This window comes from Neoarius graeffei, chromosome 9 (genome assembly GCF_027579695.1).
Source record: "Neoarius graeffei isolate fNeoGra1 chromosome 9, fNeoGra1.pri, whole genome shotgun sequence".
Classification (NCBI taxonomy): domain Eukaryota; kingdom Metazoa; phylum Chordata; class Actinopteri; order Siluriformes; family Ariidae; genus Neoarius; species Neoarius graeffei.
In genome coordinates, this window is record NC_083577.1 from 13,086,041 (window position 1) to 13,103,840 (window position 17,800).

At 42.4% G+C, this 17,800-nt stretch overlaps 1 protein-coding gene across 1 annotated transcript in view; it reads right to left on the reverse strand.

The window, feature by feature from the left end:
* Window positions 1–17,800, reverse strand: part of ankar (ankyrin and armadillo repeat containing) — a 79,100-nt gene that overhangs the window by 52,213 nt on the left and 9,087 nt on the right. Inside the window, exons 6-11 of the mRNA XM_060928925.1 lie at window positions 12,603–12,825; window positions 12,504–12,524; window positions 11,319–11,345; window positions 10,688–10,889; window positions 10,398–10,606; window positions 7,480–7,584 (exon numbers count right to left, since the gene is read on the reverse strand). Of these exons, the coding sequence (XP_060784908.1) occupies window positions 7,480–7,584; window positions 10,398–10,606; window positions 10,688–10,889; window positions 11,319–11,345; window positions 12,504–12,524; window positions 12,603–12,825 (787 nt within the window). The remainder of the gene's footprint in view (window positions 1–7,479; window positions 7,585–10,397; window positions 10,607–10,687; window positions 10,890–11,318; window positions 11,346–12,503; window positions 12,525–12,602; window positions 12,826–17,800) is intronic.

The following is a 17,800-nucleotide window of genomic DNA, read 5'->3' on the forward strand; positions in this document are numbered from 1 at the left end:
ATTTTTCAGCTGTTTACTCGAGATCTCGGAATAACGGTTTTGTTTTCTCGAGATCTCGAATTAGTTGTGTTGTTTTCTCGAGATCCTGAATTAATTATGTCGTTATCTCGGGATAACAAGGTGAATTTAAAAAAAGGATTATATGAAGGGCCTCTCGCGGCTTCCGTAGTATATATTCTCAAATCACTTATCTCTTTTTTGTTTCTGTTTAACATACCATTCTGACAGCAATATGGCCAAACTGTGTTGAACAGCTTGTTGCACCTTCCATTAAAGTGTTCACTTTTGTACACATCTTCTTGCTTTATTCATTCAGTTGTGGGGAATGGTTAGTAAGGTTGATTCTGACCTAGGCTATGTTGAGGTCACATATCTACTTTTTAAGTTCATGCTATAGTGCATACAATTTTAGAGATACGTATAGCCTACATGTGCATATGCATTCTTCTTGGTGTTCTCACAAACAGGTGAAATAAATCAGTTTAAATTTGGCCTATGGACATAGCCTGGCCTATTCTCAGCCATTACAAAATCTGTTGTCTGACCATAATTTAACTGGTCTGTATACCACTATGCTACTAGATAACAAAATGCCTGTTTGTTTTATGTGAGATGTTGATAAACGTGAGCTTCAACAAAATGATAAGAGCACCTCTCTGAGTGTCACGTGCATGAGCATGGTCGCGCGCAAAAGTGTCCCAGTTTCAGACTAGGGAAATCTGGTCACCCTACATAACGGCTAAAGAGTATCATTGCCTCCGTGATATTATTCCCCGGGTTCAGCGCTGGTGAAGCTGCGAAGCTCAACATTAATTATTGCTTGTGTCATAATAAAACAACAGTTTGCACCTTTAAAGTGCATCTGGTAAATAAAGCATGTTGTGTAAATCAAATGGTGCTAAACCCCCCCCCCCCATTCCATTTTTATTCCATCTTGTAATGCAACAAAACAGGACAAATACCAAGGGGGATGAATACTTTTGCAAGACACTGTAGTAACTCATAGCAACACTTTACAACAGTGGTGAGCAGAAAATCATCTCAGCATGCAGCAGCAGCAGAAGACCACACTCCTGCAGCCAAGAACAGGAATCTTAGAACCAAGAACAAGTTCCTATTAAAGTGGCTGGTGAGTGTATAGTAACATGTTGTTCACAGGGACTTAGGTTTTCTGAAATAAAAGAGCCATAAAATCGCAAGGTGTGATTTTTTTTTGTCTTGTTAAATTCAAAAGAGAGAAAGAGAGGCTGCTGAGTGAATGACTATAATATAGCTGCTATACTGTGAGAACTGGAAAGTTAAATGTAACTATAACTGGATATTCTTGCGTTATATTTTCTTTACTGTATTTAATTTTTGTTCTGTTAGGTGTTGTGTTTTGTTATGTTGCTGTGTAATGCGGTGTGATTTGTGTGGTGTTTTTATGTTTTTTTGTAATATGGTGTGCTCTGCTTTTGTGTTCTTATGTCTGTATTAATTGGTGTTTGTTGCTGTTTATGTGTGTTTGGCTTTGTTTGATGTTGGTCTATTTGTCTTTTTGTAGATGAGCACAGTAAAAAATGGAGTGTCAATATTGCAGTGTAAACCTATTTTCCTCTGGATAGAGTAGTTATAACACTATGCAGAGTAAAATCGTCTAAATGGTAGTGTCAAAAGTGAGAGTTAATTCCCACTTGCACACAACGACAAAATCTACTCTGCAGGGTGATGATTCCCCGCGAAAATACAATATAGAGTCAGATTAACTCTGAAAATCTTACACTATCTATAGTGTTAAATATTTTTACACACCTCATTGTTAATTTTGACACAAAATAGAGTAAAATTAACTCTAAAAATCTTACACTGGCTATAGAGTAAATTTTACACTGATTTTGAGTGGGACCAAATGTTATCTGACAGAGAGTTAAATTCAACTCTTAAAGAGTAAAATTGACACTATGATTTTTACTGTGAGGTTTCTCTATTTTTTACTTAAATTTTAAAGTGTTGCCTTTCTTGGCCAGGGACCATTTGAAAAAGAGACGATAGTCTCAATATGACTCCCCTGGTTAAATAAAGGATAAATTAAAAAAATAAATAAATAAATAAAGAGCAACACTAACTCTGCTTCATTACACCACCATGAGATTGATTATTTTCCTACAATGGCACGCCCCATCACATTCTATTCCTTACTTTAACACAAGCTTTGAGTTCCAGTTTTCTCTTCATTTCTTACTAGAGGGAAATGTAATTACACATACACTACAGATGTGGTGAAAGAAATTAGACTAAAACATTACAGTATTCCTTTATCCTTTATCCATGCCTCCAATTAGTTAAAAAATAAACATAATAAATAATAATTTTTGCACTGATGTCACTGTTATGGAAAGACGTTGTATGGACTTGGAGTTTCTGGCACTAAAATGCAGGCCATTCCACCTCAGCCGTGAGCACAGTGCATTGTTTGTTTTGCTGTGTACATTCACCCACGAGCTAATGCAAAGTTAGCCATGAGCAGGCTGCATGAGGCGATCAGTAAACAACAAAACAGACTACCAGACAGTTTCATCGTTGTGGCGGGGGATTTTAGTCACACAAACCTAAAGTCTGTGTTACCCAAATTCTGCAAAAACATCCACATGGGGATACGGAATGGAAAAACACTGGATCAGATTTACACCAACTTCAAAGGTGCCTATAAAGTCCACCCAGCCTCCCACCTTGGACAATCAGACCACTTGGCTCTGTTTTTAACACCTTCTTATCAACCTCTCATCAGCAAAACAAAGAGCCAGGACAGTTCAGATCTGGTCTGAGGAGACTGAAGGCCAATTTATGCTGACAACCCAGTCCTCGCAGATGGCGTCTGCGAAGCCCCCCCCTTCGCAGACGCTCTGCGCGGACCTCCCAAAAATTGTGACCACCGCAGACAGCCTCGCAGACAGCGTCGCAGACAAGAGGGCTCTGATTGGTCCACTCTACATCCGCTGTACATGCACTTCCGCTTCCCTATTTTCCCGGTTTGGTTTGTTTTCACGACCGCCATTTTTAAAAACACGAGCGAAGATGGAGCAGCACGAAGAGCGGTTGATCGAGGAAGTGAGGAAGTACGTACATCTACAGTATACGACTCCAGTTCTAGTCATTATAAGTAACCGGAGGATAAACACTCCACTAACCACACCCACCAACTACTCCTAGCGATTCCGCGACTTCGCGCTCCCTTGCGTTGTGGCGGTGAATAACATCGCGCACACCTATTACTCCCCGCTCAACGATAAATTACAACTGTCTGCGAAAAGCTATCTGCGAAAGCTTTGTCGCAAGAGCATGCAGAGGCCTTGAGGCTACATCCACACGACAACAGCAACGAGATTTTTTTTTTTTAAATATCGCGTCCACATGGGCAACAGATCAGTAAAATTTCAGGTTCATATTGCAAAGCAACGCTTGCTGAAAACGATGCAATACACATGCCACACCACTATGTGCGCTGTAAGACGGTCCCATCGGAGACACCAGAACAATAGAGATCTTGCAGTCACGTGACCGGAAAGTACACAACCGCCATCGTGTCGGTCAAAAACACAGCTGAATACTGCTGCACTCGTGTACAGAATGGATCAATTTCAACCGACGGACTACACGGCTCATTTTTCTAATGAACAGATAACTAGATATATGTCTAAAATAAACGATCTACAGATTTGTGACCCTTATGGCTTTCCGGACGGAGTTTTCACGACCAGATTTTGAACTGCCAGCGGAATACCCGGACGTGTATGATTACCTCATCAACTTTCCCTCGCTGTTCAGTGGTGAAGCACTGCGTGCTTATAAATCTCTGGACAGTTATCTTTACAGAAATTCAGGATTTGTCAGTGACTCAGATGTGGCATCTTGTAAACAAGAAAATGATCCTCACTGGATGGGTAAGTCCAGCCGATTATAGAATAGAATAAGGTAATTCCAAATCGTCCGTCTTGTTTACATGGATCTGGCGTTGGAGAGGTAGAGGCTTGGCAGTGGAGATTTGAGTGGCTGTTTTCTGAGCTTAGTCAACAGGACGACTCTGCCTGCAGCCTCGCTTTTGCTTCGGCTCCCGGCGCTGCCTCCTTCGCTTTGCTTCCGATAACAATCCACGGAGACCCCGCTGGTCTCGCAATCTGGTCTCGTCCGGAATGTTTTTTTTTTCTCGTCCGGAATGTTGTGCATGCGATGGAAATCACTACAAACCGTCATTTTCTGCTGGAAACCAATGTCCAGTAAGTCCATACGGTTGTAGTGGATATTGAAGTCCGGTACAGACGAACAACACGCAAAAATACACACAAAAAACATAAAAACCATGCACAGGTAGGGAGAGCTTGTAGCCACAGCCGTTGTAGTAGAATTGTATATAGTAGGGTTTTCCAGAAGAAAAGGTAGAAGTAAAAGCAGAAGTAGAACCAGAAGTAGAAGGCGGAATATGGCGTTTGACCGACACGATGGCGTCTGTCACAATCTGGATCGGCTGTGACGTCACATGCAAGATCTCTATAGAAGAAGTAGACGCATGCGCATAAACCCCTTCTTCTGTAGCATTTAGCATTAGCCATATAAAGTTTTGATTATTAATCAAAACTTAGAACGAAAGACGCGGAAAGAGAAATGAATGGGGGTAGATGGAAGCCGGTACGCCAACATTCTGATATCCTCCAGAATTCTTTAATGGTCCAGAATAAATTGAATGCTACACGTTGATGGATTACTTTGTTCTTCTATGTCCTTTTTGAGGAATGTATTGTTGGACTTAAACCAACATCTGAAGAGGTGAGATCGCTCCTTTTTTTCCTATGTTTGCTGGCGGGATTGTTTTTGTTTTTGGAAAGTGCACAGGCGGTGCGCGGTTTGGTACTGCTTCCTCAGTGTTTGGACTAAAGACTCTGCCCTAAGGGCTATTCTCTCACTCTCTCTCTCTCTCACTTTGCACCATTACACAATAAATATTCACAGTGAAAATATTTTGTAAGCGCATTTCATGAACCAAGTTATAGGATTTGTTGACAACTCGCATCGAGTTCGTTACACTTCTACCCGGCATGAAGCACTGACAGTCATGTGGTTGTGACGTCATCATAAACAAATCCGTTCTACTCACCCAGACAACTTCGCAACGGTGCCGTTGCCAGATTTTTTCACTCTGGAACCCGTTCTCAAAAGATTTTGTTTTGGGGCACCCAAAACGCCGGTGCCGTGTGGACGCCAGGCCGAAACGATAAACAATTTTATCAGATTCACCTGAATCCGTTGCCGTGTGGACAGGGCCTGAGGCAGCACTGCAAAACTGTTTTGAGGACACAAGATGGGAGATCTTTGATCAGGAAGACACAGAACAATATGCTTCCATAGTAATGGACTATCTCAGATTCTGTGTTGAGACTTCCACCAAAACCAAAAACATCAGAGTGGCCCAAAACCAAAAGCCCTGGTTCAACAGCACTGTTTACAGTCTACTGAAAGCCAGGAATGCAGCGCTGTGATCAGGTGACCGGGAAACCTACAGGAGATTCAGAGCAGATCTGAGAAGGGGGATCACTGCTGCCAAAAATAAATATAAAATGCAAATCGAACAGCATTTCAAAGACAACAACACCCACAGCATGTGGCAGGGGATCAGAACAGTTACTAACTACAAACAGAACTCCTGCCCACCCTCTACAGTCGACCCCTCCCTCCCTGATCGGCTGAATGCCTTCTTCTCCCATTTTGACAGCAACACCATCAACATGAATGAGCCATCCCCAGCATCCCTCACCCACAGTCAATGTCCTTCACACACCTCCAGCCCCCCTCAGAAAGAGAGACATCCAATGGTATTGCACCAGTACCAGGTTAAGCGGGCCCTGCTCAACATCAATGGCAGGAAGGCGACTTGTCCGGACGGGGTCCCAGGACATGCTCTAAAAGCATGTGCACACCAACTGGCGGCTGTTTTCACTGACATGTTCAACAAGTCACTGAAGGAGGCCATAGTCTCCTCCTGCTTTAAAGCTGCAACCATCATCACTGTCCCAAAGCGCTCAGCAGTCACATGCTTGAATGATTATCGGCCTGTTGCACTAACTCCGATAATCATGAAATGTTTTGAAAGACTGGTGATGAACTACAACAAAGCCTCCATCCCTGCTGACTTGGACCAGTACCAGTTCGCCTACAAAACCAACAGGTGTGCTGAGGACACCATCTCCCTCATGTTCCACACTGTACTGACTCACCTGGAGAACCCTGACACCTATGTGAGGATACTGTTCGTTGACTTCAGCTCGGCCTTCAACACTGTCAATCCGAGCAAGCTGGTCAACAAGCTGCTGTCTCTGGGCCTGGACCACCACCTCTGTAGCTGGATTAAGGACTTCCTCTCCAACAGACCACAACATGTGAGACTTGGAGACCTCATCTCATCCAACACCATCTTAAACACTGGCACCCCCCAAGGCTGTGTTCTTAGTCCACTCCTTTACTCACTCTTCACACAGGCCTGTTCTCCCATTCATAACTCAAACCAAATATACAAGTTTGTAGATGACACAGCTGTGGTGGGGTTGATAACCAACAGTGATAAGACAGCCTACAGAGAGGAAGTTCAGGCCCTCACATCTTGGTGTCAGAACAATGACTTGCAGAACAACACCAGCAAAACAAAGGAGCTTGTCACTGACTTCAGAAAATGACTGGTTAAAACAAATGTCAGCCTGGTGATCTCTGGAGAGGAGGTGGAACAGGTGGGGAGCTTCAAGTACCTCAGTGTTCACCTCTCAGAGGACCTGACATGGTGAGTGAACACCAGAGAGGTGGTGAAGAAGGCCTAGCAGAGGCTCTTCTTCCTGCGATCTCTGAGGAAAACTGGGGTCTCACAGAAGCTCCTCACCAACTTCTACCAGTGCACCATACAAAGTGTTCTGAGCTATGGATGCATAGTGTGGTTCTCCAGCTGCATCTCAGAGGAGAGGAAAGATCTGCAGCGGATCATCAGGACTGCATCTAAAATCACTGGTACCCCTCTCCAATCCCTGGAACAGATTTACTCTGCCAGGCTGAGAAACAGAGCCACAAAGATTAGGACTGACTGCACTCACCCCGGACAATGTCTTTTTGACACCCTTCCCTCTGGCAGACTTAGGGTCATAAAGTCACAAACAGCAAGACACCAAAATAACTTCTTCCCCAGGGCTGTAAAAGCTCTGCTGGAGGCCTGATCTGGACTTGGACTCACACTCTGCACCTTACTGTATTTGGTTACATTGTATAATTACATACTGCAATTTATACTGCTGATTATTTGCCAATATGTTGCTTTTTAAAAGGTTATGTATATTATTTATTTATTTATTTAATTTTTTAAAATTGATATGCTGCTGTGATCTGAGCCCTCAAACAGTAATGTGCAATGACAATAAAGAATCTATCTGTCTATAAAACTGTCCTCTGTTGAGAACAAACATCAGTGACCTGCATCCATGATGCTCTTCCAGAAGGGGTCATCATTCACACAGAGAGCCTCGGTGCATCTGACGGCCATCTCCAACCTCCTGTTCTCCTTACTCTGTAACATCTCTGCAGCCAAAACACACACAAATATCATTTTAGATTATAAATAAACATGAATAAATAAATATGTGTTAGGACTGGGACTGTTTTGGCCTCTAGAGGCCGCTGTTATGTTTATCTTGTCATGGTTGTTTTGGCCTCTAGAGGCCACCACTGTGTTTTGTGTTTGTCTTGATTGCCTGTTTCCTGCCCCGCCCTGTTCCTTAATTAGTTTGTGTATAAATACCCCTCTGTTTGTTCCCCTAGTCATGGAGTCTTTATGCTATGTTATCTAGTGCTAGTTTCCTCTGTCCCACGTATCTTGCCTGTGCCCTTGTGTTTTTGCTTTCTTTGGACTTTGTATTTTTTGATCTTCTGAGCGTTCAGCATTTTTGCCTTTCCTTTAGTTTTTTTGGACTTTGAACCTTTGGATATTTTTATTTTTGGTCATCTTCTGAGCTTTTGGATTTTCTTTTTGTTTTTTCCATCGGATTGTAAATATTGTAAATAAACTGTTTTTTTGATACTCTCATGCCTCTGCACTTGAGTCATGGCCTAGTGGGGGGTTGCTGGATTATCACACCAGCGACCCAGGTTCGAATCCCAGCAAAACCCTAACAATATGAATAACTATTCTCTGAGTGGTGGGTGGCACGATGTTGTAGTGTTGCCTCACAACAAGAAGGTTCTGGATTTGAGCCCAGTGGCTGATGGGGGGGTTTTCTGTGTGGAGTTTGCATGTTCTCCCTGGGTCTGTGTGGATTTCCTCCAGGTGCTCTGTTTTCCCCCCCAGTCCAAAGACATGCAGGTTAGGTTAATTGGTGGCTCTAAATTGACCGTAGGTGTGTGTGAATGGTTGTTTGTCTCTATGTGTCAGCCCTGCAATGACCTGGCGATTTGTCCAGGGTGTACCCCGCCTCTCGCCCATAGTCAGCTGGGATAGGCTCCAGCTTGCCTGCGACCCTGTAGAACAGGATAAGCAGCTGCAGATAATGGATGGATTATTTATTTTAAAAAGATATTATTTTTAAAAAAAAAAGGGCGACACAGTGGTGTAGTGGTTAGCACTGTTGCCTCACAGCAAGAAGGTTTTGGGTTCGAGCCCAGCAGCCGATGGGGGCCTTTCTGTGTGGAGTTTGCATGTTCTCCCTGGGTCTGCGTGGATTTCCTCCAGGTGCTCCAGTTTCCCCCACAGTTCAAAGACAAGCAGGTTAGCTTAATGGGTGGCTCTAAATTGACTGTAGTTATGAACTGTTTACTGTCTCTATGTGTTGCCCTGCGACAATTTGGGGAATTGTCCAGGGCATACCCCGCCTCTCACCCCTAGTCAGCTGGGATAGGCTCCAGCTTGCCTGCAACCCTGCATAGGATAAGCAGTTACGGATAATGGATGGATAGATGGAGTCTCTGAGTAACTAACAGCACAAAAGTTAAAAAGTAGCCTGCTTGACAATTAACTCAAATGGTACAGCATTTGTTTGCTGCGTGAGAGACAGCAGAACTGAGTCTGACATACTCCAATGTGTCTCATTTCTAAATGAACACTTATTATTCAGATGGAAGGATGTTCTCTTCATGCTTGTATTCAATCTTATATTATGGTTTCTGATCAAATTATAAGATATAAAATTGGTCATCACCAGAACCAGCCCATGGCACATAACTTGAACTGGCTTGTATCGAGATCAATCCTGCACTATGCTCTGAATTACCAACCGGGTGGATGGGTGGATGGATGGATAGATACTTCCATAGCTGTGCCTCCAAAGAGTGACAAGGTGGCCAGGGATCCAAGGTAGGGAAATAAGGAAGTTGTAACTAACTGAACCCTTGATCACCTCCCTTTTAAATAACGGGATATTTTTTTTATAATTTATTAATTACTCATGAGCAATGTATTATTAATGTAAGAAATATTTGCAGTATCCGTTTGTAATGTTAAAAAATGCTTTTTAGCATGGAATAATCAAAATTAGGTCCATAAATTAGCTCCACTGACATACAAATTTTTACGGATGGAATCAAAGAAGGCAGCTGGTTACTATTTTCTGTTGTGCGTGCACGTCATGATGCAAACAGAAGAGGGCTCTAAAAGATACTGACTACCACTTTAAATACACACACCAGCCACTTTATTAGGAACACCCATCCACCTGCTGTTTTATGCAGTTCTCTAATCAGCCAATGCCTTGACAGCAGAACAATACTGCTAACATTATGCAGATACAAATCAAGAGCTTCAGTTAATGTTCACTTCAAACATCAGAATGGGAAAATTTATGATCTCAAAGTGTGACTTTCACTGTGGCATGGGTGTTGGTTTGAGCCAGATGGACTAGTCTGAGTATTTCAACAACTGCTGATCTCCTGAGGTTTTCACACACAACAACAACAGTTTACACAGAATGGTGCGACAAACAAAAAATATTGAGTGAGCGACAGTTCTGTGGGTGGAAATGCCTTGTTGATATGAGAGGCCAGAGGAAAATGGCCAGATTGTTGGTTGGAACTGCCAGGAAGGATATAGTAACTCATAGAATCATTCTTTACAACCATGGTGAGCAGAAAAGCATCTCAGTATGCAACAGCAAAGACCACATTGGGCTCCACTCCTGCAGCCAAGAACAGGAATCTTAGAATCAAGAACAAGTTCCTGTTAAAGTTGCTGGTGAGTGTATATAGTGTATTTACAATATACTGTAAATATCAATGTGCACACAAAAAAATGCAAAAACACAAGAGATAAACTTAATGAATAAAACAGGAGGGTGTATACTGTTACAGGAAAATAATCAACAAAAGGTAGAAAAGTGCAGTCATGTGACTAATTCTTAGCTTACCAACGAGAATCCTCCACACAGGAAGGCCATCTAGATTCAGGTGAATGAGAAGCCTGAGGACGTCGGTGTGGAAGTAAAGAGCCGCCAGTTGGACTATGTTATTGCCCTTGCTGTCCGTCATTCTCCAATTTGCCCCATTTGACAGCAGGTACTCCAAAGTCTCCAGAGATCCTGACATGGCTGAGAGTAAGAGGGGCGTGCTGCAATACCTACGATACACCAGCGTGGTTGTGATTCCCCCTAAGCACTTAACACAGGTGTAAATGGAGACAGTAAATCTTACAACTTACTCTGCAGATGTGTGTATATCCAGCAACCCGGGATCTTTCCTACACAGTGCTTGGATACATGAAACCTGGCCATAAAAGGCTGAGAAGTGAACAGCCAGCCAGCCTCTCCTGTCCATGAGTGTGTAGTTGGCTCGCAGAGCAATCAGGCAGTTGAGGGCCTCGAGAGAGCCACATTGAGCAGCTAGGTGTAGTGGCGTGAGTCCTGGCGGAAAGATCGATAACAAAATGAAATAAAATTATAGACAGGTTTGAATTACATTCGCTTGCATTTTCTTTTCCTAAGATTTCCGAATAACTGGCAACTGATCTAAAAAATAAAATCATTGGTTTTTTTAATTGGAAAAAAAAGTCTGGGTTTTTTTTTGTTTGTTTGTTTTGTTTTTTAAAGATGATGTGGACTTACCAGATGATATGATTACATTCCACCTTGGGTTGGGATGATAACAGAAAAAGTGTAAAAGGAAAATGTGGATGAATAAAGAAATAAAGATCTCTGCGAAGTATTATAAATATACTATAAGAACTGTAAATGTACCTGGTAAATTGTGTCAGGCCAAAATAGTAATCAACACCCAGACTAAACATACAAACAGAATCTAAGTTACCTGTACAAATAAAGAAAATAAACTACCAATAATCTCCTTCCCTTTCTTTCCAGCTAATCAAAAACATAATCCAAACATCCTCACCCAACAAAAATGGCAACCACCCTGCAGGTTGGACAAGGCACACATAAAATACTAACAGAAATGACAATATTTGCACAAAGCCAAATATCTACAAAGATGAAGCAACCCAAAAACCAAAGAGGACAGGCTAATCTCCAAAGGCAATACACAAGCAAAGGGTCATGTACCAGGAAGTCAGGAACAAATTACAAGCCAAAGCCAAAACACATTTCCTCAGGCAGTGTCTTACCATATATGCATGTTATTCATACACCAGTCAGAAAAAGTTAATGCTGACTAAAACAGAAAGGTGTCAGCATTAACTTTTTCAGCAGTTTGTACTACAGTTGCTCTTCTGTTCTTCTGGATTGGACCATATGGGCTAGCCTTCGTGCCCCATATGAATCAATAAGCCTTCAACACCCATGACCCTGTTGTCGGTTCACTGGTTGTCCTTCCTTGGACCACTTTTGGTAGGTACTAACCACTACATACCAGAAACACCCCACAGGATGTGCCATTTTGGAGATGTTCAGACCCAGTCATCTAGCCATCACAATTTGGCCCTTTGTCAAAGTCGCTCAGATCCTTACACTTACTCATTTTTCCTGCTTCCAACACATTAACTTCAAGAACTGACTGTTCTCTTGCTGCCTAATATATCTCACCCCTTGACAGGTGCCATTGTAATGAGATAATCAATGTTATTCACGTCATCTGTTAGTGTTTTTAATTTTATGGCTGATCGGTGTAAATTTATGAACAAAGGTTGGCCTTGAGACATATTAGACTATTAAAGTTGCAGTGAAATCAAAAGGAGTGCTTGAGATGTTTTGTGCAGGTCTACTGTAGACACCTATTTTGTGCCACAGTATCAAAATAAACTGCACTAACAAAAAACTGCACTAGCCACAGTTTTGAGCTGATAAGAAGGCTGATAAGAAGGTTACTCAAATAACCACACTTTACAAGCATGTTGAGCAGAAAAGCATATCAGAACGCACACCACATCAAAACCTTGACCTGGATGGGCTACAACTGTAGAAGACCACATCAAGTTCAGAATCAGTGTAGTGAAATTATATTCTGTTGGTTGTTACTGAAATAAACCAAATCAAGCTATATCACTGTCCCAGCTTCCTGGGAACCTCCTGTTTCAAAAGGAAATGCTGTATATCCATATACAGAATCAAATTATGATCCTCAAGTCATTCCATGTGCTGGACGGAGTGTGTGGGTGAACGTACTGGAGCAGATGAACCTCCCGATGCATGACTGGTTAAGGTTGATTCCAGCAGCTGCCAGATGGTAGATGATGTGCGGCTGGTTCCACATAGCGGCATGATGGAGTAAAGAGTAGCCTAGCTCATCTAGCGCCCCCAGGTGGCCCAGAGGGTTTTTACGGCTCAGAGTGTGAAACACAGCGGAGAGGCCACGCTCTGCAGCTGCACGCAGTCCATACGGTATGCTCTGTGGGCAAGTTGAACTTCAGCTCTAACCATAATACTGTGCAGTGACGATTTGAGAAACTACAGCTGCCTTGGCTTTGGCAACTCCTTTGTACTAATAAAGGGCTGTATTCAGAGATGAGCTACTCATACATAGTGAAAATTTGATACCAAATATTGTCCCTTTAAAGTCACTGAAAATGAAGAAGCATCTTATATATATTTATTTATTATATGGACAAGAGTGTTTTACTGGGAAATATGGCACTTGTATTTTTTTAGATGAACTACACTGAGTAACAGATTTTTCAATGTCTTCACTCGTGAGGAAATCAGTGAATTGTTTTGATAATTTTTTTGTCTGTGCATGTGTCTATATAATAAAAAGAAAATCACATGTTCACTTGAAGATATGAAGTTTATCTTCATGTGTTGAAAAACTTGTATTTTTCATACGAAATACATCGTGGATCTGAGTGAAATATTTAAATAATATTGGCTGGCTTTTTTCGTGGTATATCACATATATTCCATTCAGCTAGCATGATACTGAACGAGTCGAAGACGAGTAGCTGAATGGAATATATCTGATATACCATGAAAGAAAGCCAGACAAAAAAAAAAGAAAGAAACCTTTATTCATCAGTGAAAATCATCCTCTGCATTTAACCCATCTGAAGCAGTGAGCACACACACACACACAGAGCAGTGGGCAGTCACACCCGGGGAGCAGTCAGGGGTCAGGTACCTTACTCAAGGGCACCTCAGCCCAAGGCCGCCCCACATCAACCTAACTGCATGTCTTTGGATTGTGGGGGAAACCGGAGCACCCGGAGGAAACCCACGCAGACACGGGGAGAACATGCAAACTCCACACAGAAAGGCCCTCACCGGCTGCTGGGTTCGAACCTGAAACCTTCTTGCTGTGAGGCGACCATGCTAACCACTATACCACCGTGCCGCCCAGATATTATTGTTATACATACAGTATCTGCTGGTACCTTGTGTAGTGAAGGCTATATCAGGGGGCAGAGCCTTTTCTTAAAAAGCCCCACAGTTATGGAACAGCCTTCCAACTAATGTTCGGGAATCAGACACAGTCTCAGCATTTAAGTCTAGGCTGAAAACATATCTGTTTAGTCAAGCCTTTTGTTAATGGTGTTTATGAGGTAAAGGAGTAGATCTGGAGGGTCCTCAGACACAGAGAGTTTTGGTAAACTGGGATGTATGGATGCTGTCAGTCCCCCACTCGCTTGCTCACTCGAATTTGTTGATGGTGTAGTAGCTGGCTGCTTTATGTCCCAGGGCTCGCTCATGCCTGTGTTACCTTCTGGCTCTCTCCTTTTAGTTATGCTGTCATAGTTAGTTTTGCTGGAGTCCCTGCTTGTACTCAGTGCAAAATGTATACCATTCCTACTTATTCAGGTGACATTGGGCATACCTAACAACCTGTGTTTTCTCTCTCTTCTCCCCCCCATCTGTCCCTCTGAGTTACATGTTGGTCCTGGGATCAAGATGCTGACCTCTTCTGCTCTTCGGACCTGCCTGATCCATCCTGATGCCCTGTGTCTAGTTGGAGTCTCATCACATCGCTCCTGTGGAGGACGGCCCCATATGGACAGTTGAAAGTCACACTCGGAAGATGCTCTGGACACTTACAGTAATGCTTTTGAGGCTGAGGACTACAGTTGGCTTGCTAACTTTGGGACTGCGGTTGTCATGAACAGTTTTGCATTCAAGTTTCCATTAATGAAGAGTTATAACATCAACGAAACTGACTTAATGTTAAAACTGTTAAATGTTATAGTCATGTTGTCTGTTGTTGTCCAGGTGAGGATGGGTTCCCTTTTGGGTCTGGTTCTTCTCGAGGTTTCTTCTTCGTGTCATCTGGGGGAGTTTTTCCTTGACACCATTACCACGGGCTTGCTCATTGGGGATAGATTAGGGATAAAATTGGCTCATGTCTTGGGTCATTCAGATTCTGTAAAGCTGCTTTGTGACGATGTCTATTGTTAAAAGCACTATACAAACAAACTTGACTTGACATACACATTCCTTTCGGGTGTTCAACGCATCTTTCTCTTTCAAAATTCTCTCAAAATCTTCCATATTACTGAAACAAACCTGGCGGCCATGTTTGTTTAAAAATTGTCACAGTCACTTGCTAGCATGGAAGTTTCACGCCTCCGACGTGTGACGTCATGTTGTCTTAATAGCCATGCAATATTGTAAACCATATTCAGCACTCATTCTCCATTGGGTAGATTGGTGTAATACATGTAGGATAAGCGATATGTGAACAATTAATCAAACCAAATGAATGGAACCTGCTCGGAGGGAATAGAACACGTTTTTATTCCATCGAAAAAGTGTCCTGTATATATAGTAATTCCCGATATTTCACTCCTATGACGTTACTCCCCATGTTTTCCTGCTGACTAGGCGCACGTTGTCAAAATGGCGAACCAGTTCAGAATTAAAATTCTTTTGAATAACTTGCCTATTTTTTTGTGGATGTGTCCGTATAATATAAAGAACATTACACAGTGCTGTTAAAGATGGAAGCCCAGGAATTAAATAGATGCAATAAAAACAAACTGTTTTTAAATTGTAGATGTTGTATTTAAAACTGTATGGATGTGCCAGAAGCCAACATCCAACAGGATCGGTGGCTGAAGACTGGGTCAGTCAAAAGAAAAGCACAAGAAACATCCGACACAAGCAAGGACAAAGTGCAAAAACATGATGATTCTTTGTTTGAGAAAACAAAGCAGCTCAACTGGATTAATGTGGCCCCCAATATGAGATTAAAACTGTCCAGTCTGGAGCCAGACATTGCTTCACTGATGTATCAGAATAAGCAGCACCATTCTTCCCATTAAGATAAGGACAACAATGAGTGAGTTGGCTATACCATTTGTAAAACTGTAATTTCATTCGTGTGTAATTTGTAATATACTGTTGAAGTAGGCTCATTGTTCTTTGTTTGGGATATTTATGGGGTTAGGTGGTCCATGAAGTTTTTTTTACGGATAAAGTGGTCCTTGGTCTGAAAAAGTTTGAGAAACACTGTTCTATACGGACAAACAGATGAAAACCTGGAAGAGCATGGAGGCGTACAACTTTTTATATGTGGCTGGACTAAACATCTGGGGATCAGGACATTACAAGATATACGGCAGATCTAAGTGCAGGAAGAGTGTTTATTAGCAAAAACAAAACACAAACGAAAGCAAAACAGAAAGCAGAATCATAAAGCAGAGTATTTAAACAGCGTTAGAAACATGGCTAGAAACAAACGTGACAGTGATAATGATAATACTTCACAAAGTCTCTATGAAAACAGCGTCTGAATCTGCTGATTGTGCTCAATTCGGTATCAGGTGCTTCCCATAATGACTGGGTCTCAAAAGCCAAGTCAAGTTTATTTGTATAGCGCTTTTAACAATAAACATTGTTGCAAAGCAGCTTTACAGAATTTGAGCTACTTAAAATATGAACTAATTTTATCCCTAATCTATCCCCAATGAGCACGCCTGTGGTGACGGTGGCAAGGAAAAACTCCTTCAGACGGCATGAGGAAGAAACCTCGAGAGGAACCAGACTCAAAAGGGAACTCATCCTCATTTGGTCAACAACAGACAACATGACTATAACATTAACAGTCCTAACATAAAGTCAGCTTCGTTGATGCTATAAACCTCCCACTGACGGAAACCCGAGCGCAAAACCATTCACGACAACTGCAGTCCCAAAGTCAGCAAGTCAACTGCAGTCCTCAAGTCAGCAAGTCAACTGCGGTCCTAAAGTCAGCAAGTCACCTGCAGTCCCCAGCCACAAAAGCACCACTGCAAGAGTCCAGAGCGTCCTCTAGACGCGACCCCCAACTGTCTACATGGGGCCGCCCTCCACAGGAGCAATGTGATGAGACTCCAACCAGACACAGGGCACTAGGATGGATCAGGCAGGTCAGAGGAGCAGAAGAGGTCAGCATCTCGATCCCAGGACCAACATGCAACTCTGAGGGACAGATTTGGGGGGGGGAGAAAACACAGGTTGTTAGGTATGCCCAATGTCACCTGAATAAGTAGAAACAGTATACATATTGCATTGAGTACAAGCAGGGACTCCGGCAACTAACTATGACAGCATAACTAAAAGGAGAGAGCTAGAAGGTAACACAGGCATGAGGGAGCCCCGGGACATAAAGTAGCCAGTCACTACACCGTCAACAAACTCGAGTGAGCAAGCAAGTGGGGGACTGACAGCATCCATACATCCCAGTTTACCAAAACACTCTATGTCTGAGGACCCTCCAGATCTACACCTTTACCTCATAAACACCATTAACAAAAGGCTTGACTAAACAGATATGTTTTCAGCCAAGACTTAAATGCTGAGACTGTGTCTGATTCCCGAACACTACTTGGAAGGCTGTTCCATAACTGTGGGGCTTTGTAAGAAAAGGCTCTGACCCCTGATGTAGCCTTCACTATACGAGGTACCAGCAGAGAGCCTGCACCTTTTGATCTAAGTAGGTGTGGCGGGTCATAAGAGGACCAGAAGTTCACTCAGGTACTGTGGTGCGAGACCATTCAGTGCTTTAAAGATGCTAAAAATTTTATAATCAAGACGAATTTTGAACTAACTGAAGCTTGTTTATGCACTTATCCAGACAGTAAGGCATTACAATAATCCAACCTGGAGGTAACGAAAGCATGAACTAGTTTTTCTGCGTCATGTAGAAACATTAAATTTCTTATCTTAGCAATATTTCTGAGATGAAAGAAAGCTATCCAGGTAATGTTATCAATGTGAGTTTCGAATGAAAGACTGGGGTCAATAATCACTCCGAGGTCTTTTACTGCTGCATGTGAAGAAACAGAAAGGCCATCCATAATTACTGTGTAATCAGAAAACTTACTTCTAGCGGCATGTGGTCCTAGTACAAGTACTTCAGTCTTGTCAGAGTTAAGCAGAAGGAAGTTAATAAGCAT